The sequence below is a fragment of the Lottia gigantea genome (genome assembly GCF_000327385.1).
Source record: "Lottia gigantea unplaced genomic scaffold LOTGIsca_87, whole genome shotgun sequence".
Taxonomy (NCBI): domain Eukaryota; kingdom Metazoa; phylum Mollusca; class Gastropoda; family Lottiidae; genus Lottia; species Lottia gigantea.
Genome location: NW_008710867.1, coordinates 576,089 through 587,058, shown reverse-complemented (window position 1 = coordinate 587,058; position 10,970 = coordinate 576,089). Strand labels below are relative to the sequence as shown.

At 33.2% G+C, this 10,970-nt stretch overlaps 1 protein-coding gene across 1 annotated transcript in view; it reads right to left on the bottom strand.

Moving 5' to 3' along the window:
• Positions 1-10,485, bottom strand: part of LOTGIDRAFT_236779 (hypothetical protein) — a gene marked incomplete at both ends in the record, with an annotated part of 11,104 nt that extends 619 nt beyond the window's left edge. Inside the window, 20 exons of the mRNA XM_009067884.1 lie at positions 383-438; positions 479-482; positions 757-812; positions 853-856; positions 1,141-1,196; positions 1,238-1,241; positions 1,526-1,581; positions 1,996-1,999; positions 2,285-2,340; positions 5,198-5,291; positions 5,497-5,571; positions 5,791-5,981; positions 6,284-6,382; positions 6,740-6,876; positions 7,327-7,417; positions 7,788-7,856; positions 8,156-8,303; positions 9,133-9,206; positions 9,330-9,425; positions 10,321-10,485. Of these exons, the coding sequence (XP_009066132.1) occupies positions 383-438; positions 479-482; positions 757-812; positions 853-856; positions 1,141-1,196; positions 1,238-1,241; positions 1,526-1,581; positions 1,996-1,999; positions 2,285-2,340; positions 5,198-5,291; positions 5,497-5,571; positions 5,791-5,981; positions 6,284-6,382; positions 6,740-6,876; positions 7,327-7,417; positions 7,788-7,856; positions 8,156-8,303; positions 9,133-9,206; positions 9,330-9,425; positions 10,321-10,485 (1,535 nt within the window). The remainder of the gene's footprint in view (positions 1-382; positions 439-478; positions 483-756; positions 813-852; positions 857-1,140; positions 1,197-1,237; positions 1,242-1,525; positions 1,582-1,995; positions 2,000-2,284; positions 2,341-5,197; positions 5,292-5,496; positions 5,572-5,790; positions 5,982-6,283; positions 6,383-6,739; positions 6,877-7,326; positions 7,418-7,787; positions 7,857-8,155; positions 8,304-9,132; positions 9,207-9,329; positions 9,426-10,320) is intronic.
• Between the last annotated feature and the right edge of the window lie 485 nt (positions 10,486-10,970).

Here is a 10,970-nt window from a genome sequence, read left to right as displayed (position 1 = left end):
CTCTTCATAAATCAATTTGGTAAAAAGTTTTAGGTTTCTCAGTCTAACAAAAACCTGAAAAACAGAAAAAATTCAGAATAAACAAATTTGTTACCTGACTAAAGTTGAAAATACAATGTAAATAGCTTGAAGTATATTCGTACAAATAAACACTGCAGAAATAATTTTTTTTTGACGTCTGCATGGAAGCTTAAAATTATTTCATTGTTTCAATTTGCATTACAATGAATCTGGAATATCCTGTCCAAAAATCATACAAATATATTCATTCATTAGCCAGTGAGAACCATTTTACTTTTATACTCAATTTCTCAAAATGGCTATATAAGCATTATACAATATTATGACGCGTAAAATTCTAAATCAACTATAACTTTCTTACTTCTCTCCATAAATCAATTTGATAAAAAGTTTTAGGTTTCTCAGTCTAACAAAAACCTGAAAAACAGAAAAAATTCAGAATAAACAAATTTGTTACCTGACTAAAGTTGAAAATACAATGTAAATAGCTTGAAGTATATTCGTACAAATAAAGACTGCAGAAATAAATTTTTTTTGACGTCTGCATGGAAGCATAAAATTATTTCATTGTTTCAATTTGCATTACAATGTATCTGGAATATCCTGTCCAAAAATCATACAAATATATTCATTCATTAGCCAGTGAGAACCATTTTACAATTTCTCAAAATTGCAATATAAGCATTATACAATATTATGACGCGTAAAATTCTAAATCAACTATAACTTTCTTACTTCTCTTCATAAATCAATTTGGTAAAAAGTTTTAGGTTTCTCAGTCTAACAAAAACCTGAAAAACAGAAAAAATTCAAAATAAACAAATTTGTTACCTGACTAAAGTTGAAAATACAATGTAAATACCTTGAAGTATTTTCGTACAAATAAACACTGCAGAAATAATTTTTTTTTGACGTCTGCATGGAAGCTTAAAATTATTTCATTGTTTCAATTTGCATTACAATGTATCTGGAATATCCTGTCCAAAAATCATACAAATATATTCATTCATTAGCCAGTGAGAACCGTTTTACTTTTATACTCAATTTCTCAAAATGGCTATATAAGCATTATACAATATTATGACGCGTAAAATTCTAAATCAACTATAACTTTCTTACTTCTCTTCATAAATCAATTTGGTAAAAAGTTTTAGGTTTCTCAGTCTAACAAAAACCTGAAAAACAGAAAAAAATTCAGAATAAACAAATTTGTTACCTGACTAAAGTTGAAAATACAATGTAAATAGCTTGAAGTATATTCGTACAAATTAAACACTGCAGAAATAATTTTTTTTTGACGTCTGCATGGAAGCATAAAATTATTTCATTGTTTCAATTTGCATTACAATGTATCTGGAATATCCTGTCCAAAAATCATACAAATATATTCATTCATTAGCCAGTGAGAACCATTTTACTTTTATAATCAATCTCTCAAAATGGTATATAAGCATTATACAATATTATGACACGTAAAATTCTTAATCAACTATAACTTTCTTACTTCTCTTCATAAATCAATTTGGTAAAAAGTTTTAGGTTTCTCAGTCTAACAAAAACCTGAAAAACAGAAAAAATTCAGAATAAACAAATTTGTTACCTGACTAAAGTTGAAAATTCAATGTAAATAGCTTGAAGTATATTCGTACAAATAAAGACTGCAGAAATAAATTTTTTTTGACGTCTGCATGGAAGATTAAAATTATTTCATTGTTTCAATTTGCATTACAATGTACCTGGAATATCCTGTCCAAAAATCATACAAATATATTCATTCATCAGCCAGTGAGAACCATTTTACTTTTATACTCAATTTCTCAAAAATGGCTCTATAAGCGATATACGCGTAAAATTCTAAATCAACTATAACTTTCTTACTTCTCTTCATAAATCAATTTGGTAAAAATTTTTAGGTTTCTCAGTTTAACAAAAGCCTGAAAAACAGAAAAAATTCAGAATAAACAAATTTGTTACCTGACTAAAGTTGAAAATACAATGTAAATAGCTTGAAGTATATTCGTACAAATTAAACACTGCAGAAATAATTTTTTTTTTACGTCTGCATGGAAGATTAAATTTATTTCATTGTTTCAATTTGCATTACAATGTATCTGGAATATCCTGTCCAAAAATCATACAAATATATTCATTCATAAGCCAGTGAGAACCATTTTACTTTTATACTCAATTTCTCAAAATGGCTCTATAAGCGATATACAATATTATGACGCGTAAAATTCTAAATCAACTATAACTTTCTTACTTCTCTTCATAAATCAATTTGGTAAAAAGTTTTAGGTTTCTCAGTTTAACAAAAACCTGAAAAACAGAAAAAATTCAGAATAAACAAATATGTTACCTGACTAAAGTTGAATTTAGTTGACACATTGTTTCTAACTGTTTTTACTGAAAACTTCTTAAATAATTATCTTTGCCAAGTAACATAAAAACTTTACAGATATAATAGGCTTCTCAGATTTCCCAAACCCTGAAAGAAATTACAATTTTATATATTAAAATCTTAATTTAGATCAAACAATAAATCTATCTTGGTCTGAAAAGGCCAAATTTGTACCATTTAACCATTAGACTTTTGGTCTATTTGGTTCCGTCGGGTTGGGCCATTTTGATTACTAAGAACACCGCCTCAAGATTATTCCTTTGCATTTCAGACTTAAGAAAGACAAACCAAGGCTTAAAATCTGTTTGTAGACCACAGAAAAACTGAAAAGAATGTTATCAAATGCTCTGATTGCCATGTCAGTGGTCTGATTTAGTCCCATTGTCTCTTAACTGATGTACAGTTGAATCGTCTGACAAAAACCCGCCATTTTGTTTTTATAACTCTATTTGTTTTGTTTGACATTCGAGGCTAAAGCTTATTGAACAATCATGTCTACGGCCGTACGAAAGAATTATTGTCAAGGATTGTCTCCATGCCCTTCGATCGTGTATTTAGAGCTGTATGAAGTCATTTTCCTCCAAATAAGCTTTGAAAGATTTAATTTACAAAATGCCGCCATATAATTTACACCGGAAATCGGCTGTTACAATACTGCAGTACTTTACTATGTTAGACAACCAAGTCTACTCGGAGTGTCTATTTACTACCGACAAATTTTATGTTTTAAAATAGAGTTCTCTCCCTTAGACCATGTTTTGATCACTTTTGATTTGCTCGGATAACGCTAATAAATACATAGTAGCGCTGGTGTGTTTACTTTTGGGAATAGTGCGTTTGTTTTGATGTTTTTGACCATATTTGTTATTTTCTTGTCTTTTAGGGACTCTAACACAACAAATCAAGCAATAGTTATCGTCCAAGATCCCTCCGAATTACAAATTTGGTTTTGAATGGCGGGTCGAGTGGCGAAACACGTGGGCGTGGTCAGTTTTGAAAGATAGGAAAAAGCATACTCCTATTACATGATTATCCAGACACTAAATACTCATGAAACGTGCAGTTTTGATAATCAAGACTAGATGTAAACAAACAAAATGGCTGACTTTATCACGAATTTTCAAATTTCTGAGTTAAAATGTAAATGCCAGCGTTATTACTTCATTTGAGAGTGAATGAAAGGCTTAACTATCATCAGGGACCGGAAATCCAAAAGATCAGACAGCTGTCATGAGCTGAATTGTAGAGAATAGCAGAAATTTGCCATTTTAATGTTAGAATTATGGGGTAGAAGAAATTAGTTTTAGTTGTTTGTAGTGCAACATTTCAACATACGAGGACAAGAGAACCAAGCACGTCGCCACGTGAGAAATGGACAAAGATACAGTCACATTCAAAGGACAACATGCGCCATTTAGTTGGAAAAAATATTGTAATGGACACACTCATATCTCTCTATGGACTGATATAATATGCTCTATTATGTTTTAATGGAAAATTTATTGTCTATGGACAGAAACGTGTTATCTTTTGTGTGAATAAATGTAATCTGTAGTTTTCAAATAACAGTCTGACTTTGACTTAAAGAATAAATATTGTAATGTGTGTTGTGTTTGTGCAAAACACCCATTTAATCATGTTTGTCTGAATTATTTTACACAGGGACAGAATTGTCTGAACCCTCTTTGACAATTCTGTGGCTCACACTCCGCACCCCAACCCTAGGATACATAGAAACCCACATATTACTCTATTACTATGTTGAGACAGTCTTTAGCGTATAAAGGGAGCATATCCAACCCAATCAAATCGCATGTATGTGATATAAGACAAGTCTTTGTTCATATCAAGTTTGAGTTGTCTTGCTATACATCATCCCATTTTTAAAAAAAAATAGCCACCAGCTGTAACATTTTAATAACAAAACAGACAATTAATAATCTCACAAATATCGCAATATAACACAACATTTAAGCCATCTAAGATAATATCTATCGCCTTTCTGTGGTATTTCACACAACAATGTACTTGAAAAAATTGTTCTAAATAGATACACAATTCTAACCTTGATCTGAATCAAGTCCAAAAGTCCATCCTCTAAATTATAATCCAGAGTTAGGTGATGCCTGGTGTTTCTATAATCTTACATTAATACAAAAGTCCATCCTCTAAATTATAATCCAGAGTTAGGTGATGCCTGGAGTTTCTATAATCTTACATTAATACAAAAGTCCATCCTCTAAATCATAATCCAGAGTTAGGTGATGCCTGGAGTTTCTATAATCTTACATTAATACAAAAGTCCATCCTCTAAATCATAATCCAGAGTTAGGTGATGCCATTGTCCTAGAAAGACCTGGTCAAGAATCTGTTCATGATGCAGTAGTTATTCAATGATGGCTTCACCATCTGTGATTTTTGGCTCCTCTTTGGGCTCGGAAAAGCCCAGTTTGCTGGTGTATTTGAAGGTTATAAGTACAATAAACTGAAAGACAGAAAAAGAACATAAGAAATTGGTATAAAAAAAACCAAAAGGCTTAAGAAAAATTGTAAGATCTCCAAGAAATCTTTCAGTAATTTTTTGGCATTCATGAATAAAGCAAACATGGAATCCTTATCCCATCAAAAGACAGTTAGCTAAAACGATTTTGCCAGAACTGCAGCACCAGTACACAGGCTCATGTAGTTGCCCAGTCTTAGGTCCTCTGATAACTTTTCCACGTCACAAGAATTGATAAAGTATTCCAGTAACAAGAGGAAAATAGAATAACTTACAGCTACTATATACAGGAATCCACAGGACGCTGAAGCCCAGTCAAAACCATAACGATCTGCTATTACACCACCTAAAGATGGACCCACAAATGCCCTGAAAATAGTAGAGAAAAAGCCTCACTCAGTCTTATAATAGTTTACAATTTAAATTTAAATTTTTCAATGTGGCTTTTCAATGTGGCTTTTCATGTGGCTTTGTGGCTTTTAACAGTGGCTTTTCACTTTGGCTTTTCACTTTGGCTTTTCACAGTGCATTCAGATATTTATTCCAATATATATATATAAGAAACCATTCTTACCCTAAAGAAAATGTTGAATTAAACAAACCACTCACTAAACCAAAAGTATCTAAATTTTCCTCAAAACCCAACTGCCTGAAACACAAACATGTTTATGATACAGAGAGCAAGAAAGGGTGCGCATTATATTCGCAGTTATACGATATAGCTCACTAAATAAGATGGTAAGAAGGTAAAAAAACTGAGCATTATACTGGCAATTCTACGATATTGTGCTCTCAATCTATAAGACGATTGGATGGTTAAAAAACTGAGCACTATACTTGCAAATATACAGTATAAGTTAGCACTTACTTTGCCCCATTTAAAATGCCTTTAAATGTTGTTATAAGTGCCACTCCTACTGTGGCTCCAAATACAAGTAATGTAACAATGATTAACCATAGAGTATATGGCAGGAATGGTAGGAAGGGAGCTGGACCCAGGAAGAGGAACATCACACCTGATGTGGCACAACCGACTGCCATCATACCTCCTACCCAACCCTGAAATTTAAACAGAGCACTCTTTAAACAGTATTCATTGTAGGAGCAGAGCAATAGTAAAGGAAGCCAAAAAATGGGATAGGGAGAAGAGTAAAAGGACAAAAGAATGTGAATCAGTAGCTTCATCAGCAGCAACTGAACACAAGCAGCTGTAGCACTCCGACAGTAACAGCTCAGACATCAGCAGCTTGAACATTAGTAACATAAGCATCAGCAGCTGAAGAATCAGCAGTTCACATCAGCAAAACGAACATCAGTAACTGTCAATTGATCATCCATAAAGTATTCAACTAAAAACTCACCGTGGAATCTCCAAGATAGCCAAATATTGGTGCTGTCAACCCGTACACTCCAGGAGCACAAAGAAATATCAACCCTACTTCAAATGTACTCAAATTAAACTGAAAATAAACCAAATCAATGAAATTTCAAAATCAAGGAGGTAGACATGAAGTCAAAAAGCCAACGTGGTCCATTCAAGATGGAAATGAAAGACAAGATCATGTTCCTCAGGAAAAGGTAAGTGTGTTTGGCCTAGTTCACAAGAGTAGCCAGGGTTGGATTGAACGAGTCTTGGGCCAATGGGTGTCTTAAGACCCCAACCTCCATGCCTAGTTAGGCCTTCCCAGCTTGTTTCTTTCCTTCATCCTACCTTCTCTCAATTTTCTCATTAGTTTTAGGCTATAATATTTTTCAATGGGGTCTTACCCCTAAGTATGCCACTTAGAGTGGCTAGCAATCTGTTAGCATTTACTTACTTTTTCTAAATGTGATGCTAATGTTGGATCTAAAAATCCTAGAGAAAATGAGCCACAGAATATAGTGAAACACACCACCATAACTAATGGACTGCGTAATATTGATAGAAGGGATCCTTTGAAGGGAGGTCGAGTTTCTGAAATAAAAGGCACCACAAGATTGGAATATCATTACATCCTAATATGTGTTATGTCGAACAAATGGTTGTAGTGGGTTCTAATCTCAGTCAGCATCTGAGAGTCAAGGAATCATTTTTCTTCATTATTTCAGTTGACCCAAATGTAAATGGGTTCAAAAAATCTGGGAAAAAAATGAAAGCAAGATGTTTGCCCATAGTTCTGATGACACACAGGCTGTTCATTATTGATATCCATCCACATGTAAATTGAAATATTGGTAGTCCTGAAATATGGTCAACATGGTTGGCTTTGGCTGGTACAAAGGATCTTTGGATGCCTAAGTTTTCATCCTTGTAAAATATGGGTGCAATGTTTCTTTCTCTTGTATTCATGCAATAAATTACAAAGATTTATCTGGATCCATGCATCTGACAAAGCACTAGTTTTGGGCATAAAACATGACATACCATCTTCTTCAGGCATCAAGCAAAATGAAACTAGACCACATAAAATTAACACACTACCCATTACCCAGAATGGCAACCCATAACCACCAAGCTAGAAAAAAAAGAAATGATTTGAAATGGAGTTCAAGGCCCTACCTTTCTGCACCTGATGGAGCTAATGAAGACAGGTAACACCATGCAGTGTACAAGGAGGGAATTTAGCCGGCTCTTTTTCCAATACCACACTATTTGGGGATATTTAAGATACACAGTCTGTACCATACTGAAGTAATGGTCTTCTCAGAGCTTTAGACACTCTTTTTCATGTTAAAAATTCAAAAGTATTTTTTTAGCATCGGCAGAGAGTGAAGCAACTGACTATCTCCCCAAGCTTCACGGCTCCATTAAGCTCACTAAGCTGTATTAATATTAGTATTAAAAGTGACTTTAAGCTCTAATTCTATATCAATTTAACCACAAACCTCATATAAAGCTCCTCCGATTGGTGGTCCCAACATTAAGCCCAGACCACTAAAGGTCTCTAAAGTGCCCTGAAAATTTCAAGCAGAACTTCAGAGTAACATGTGCCAACAGCTATCTTAATTGAGTTTATAGGAAAATAATCAATAAGAGTTAAGCCCTATGAAGTTGCAGTGGAGTGTCTAGGGTGAGACCATGGCACTCAGGCTTGCCAAGCATGACACCTCCCATTCCCCTCCAACACTGTTAATTTGGTATCATTCTACATAGGAAAAGAATTGCCTGTGACAATTCCATAGTCACTAGTCGGAATCCCCACCCTATTGAGAAAAGAAACACAAAGGTGCCATTCAAGGTAAAGAATACTTACAAAGACTGTGGCTACACTGTTTGGAAATTCGTAGGCAATTATAGCAAAACTGGCAGTGACAAACATAGAGCATCCAAGAGCTTCAACCGTTCGACACAAGAAGCACATAACAATGAATATATTTCCTGGTGGACATTTGTCTAGTACTCTGCAAAAAAAAAACAGTAATTGTTATCAAAAAAATTGTGTCCAGAGTAATTTTTATCAATAAAATTGTGTTTAGAGTAATTGTTATCAATGAAATTGTGTTCAGAGTAATTGTAATCAATAAAATTGTGTTTAGAGTAATTGCTATCAATAAAATTGTGTTTAGAGTAATTGTTATCAATAAAATGGTGTTTAGAGTAATTGTTATCAATAAAATTGTGTTTAGAGTAATTGTTATCAATAAAATGGTGTTTAGAGTAATTGTTATCAATGCAATTGTGTTCAGAGTAATTGTTATCAATAAAATTGTGTTTAGAGTAATTGTTATCAATAAAATTGTGTTTTGAGTAATTGTTATGAATAAAATGGTGTTTAGAGTAATTGCTATCAATAAAATTGTGTTTAGAGTAATTGTTATCAATAAAATTGAGTTTAGAGTAATTGTTATCAATAAAATTGTGTTTAGAGTAATTGTTATCAATAAAATGGTGTTTAGAGTAATTGTTATCAATGCAATTGTGTTCAGAGTAATTGTTATGAATAAAATTGTGTTTAGAGTAATTGTTATCAATAAAATTGTGTTTTGAGTAATTGTTATGAATAAAATGGTGTTTAGAGTAATTGCTATCAATAAAATGGTGTTTAGAGTAATTGTTATCAATAAAATTGTGTTTTGAGTAATTGTTATCAATAAAATTGTGTTTTGAGTAATTGTTATCAATAAAATTGAGTTTAGAGTAATTGTTATCAATAAAATTGAGTTTAGAGTAATTGCTATCAAAATAAAAGGATATATTCAATCTGCTTGAAAAATTTAGTTAAAACCTTACCCAAATAAAACAGAGCAGCAACCACATATAAAAATACCAGAAACAAACAAAAACTTGGGTCCTATTTTTGTTAACTGAAATTAGACAAAAAATTTAAAAATGAGCAGAACAATGTGGCTCTTTCTTTTGGTTTCAACATGTCAATCAATTTGGAGATGAAAATGATCTTTACTTATATAAACTTGTATAATACTTACAAAATATCCAAAAATAGGAGAGGTAACAAAGATGACGAACTCAAAACAACTAAATATAAAACCAACAGTAGTTTGGGAGGTGCCTTTCTTTCCAGCCTGAAATAAAAATGGATAAGGAAAATGCAAAAAAAGGGTGGAATACCACACAGAGTTTGGTGATGTCTGGTGTTGCAGTAACAGACAATAGTACAACGCTAGACCACCCTCTAGAATATAACCCAGAGTTTGGTGATGTCTGGTGTTTCAGTAACAGACAATAGTACAACAGTAGATCACCCTCTGGAATATAACCCAGAGTTTGGTGATGTCTGGTGTTGCAGTAACAGACAATAGTACAACGCTAGACCACCCTCTAGAATATAACCCAGAGTTTGGTGATGTCTGGTGTTTCAGTAACAGACAATAGTACCACAGTAGACCACCTTCTGGAATATAACACAGAGTTTGGCGATGTCTGGTGTAACAGACATTAGTAAAACAGTGGATCACCTTCTGGAATATAACACAGAGTTTGGCGATGTCTGGTGTAACAGACATTAGTAAAACAGTAGATCACCTTCTGGAATATAACACAGAGTTTGGTGATGTCTGGTTTTTCTGTAACAGTAGATCACCTTCTGGAATATAACCCAGAGTTTGGTGATGTCTGGTTTTTCTGTAACAGTGGATCACCTTCTGGAATATAACCCAGAGTTTGGCGATGTCTGGTGTAACAGACATTAGTAAAACAGTAGATCACCTTCTGGAATATAATCCAGAGTTTGGTGATGTCTGGTGTTTCAGTAACAGTGGATCACCTTCTGGAATATAACCTTGGTGTTTCCATCAACATAAAATAACACAACACTACACCAAAATGACTTTATCGAATTTTCAATTTCTAGGTTATCTTAGAGCTAAAATGAAACATTAATATGTTTTTATCTTTCTTCCCACAATTTTACTGGTCCATTCCTATCAACCAACAGATATATAAAAACCGTTTAATTACCTCTAAGGGTAAAAGGGGACCAGGCATAGAAAACATCACATAGCCCAAAAACGAAGTCCACATTAAAATCCAGAACATAACACGTTCACGATATTTTCTACGTTTCTCAATTTCATTGTCCGAGAGATCCAAAATCATCATTTTCTCCTCGCAAAATCCACCCATTTTTGTGGCAGACTTGTATCCTAAATGTCACATATGCAAATAAATATTAAAACCAAAAGCAAACTCTTTAGAATAATAAAACCAAATAAAACCATGAGCATTAATTCTCACCATCTAATTTTCAGTCAGACGTCTGTAGTTCTTGTAAATGTAGAAGTGCTTTTTCAATGTATTTAAAAACCTGCTTAGTCTCAGAAGAATTGTAAGAACCACAGACGTCTGACTGAAATTTAGAATGGTGCAAATCGATGCTATCAGTGTCACCGATACACAATAAGGAAAACCTCGTTACAATCTCTTAAAACTAACAACTCTGAGATAGAACAATCAATTAAAACCTCTGCAAACAGGTAAAAACTTCCAAATCAACTGCCAAACAGCAGATCTCAAATAGCAACCAAATTCTTTAGACTTACCAACTAGACCAACTTTAAATGCTGAAACGCTTACCTCAAAAGGAAAAAAAGGACCAAGCAAGGAATAAC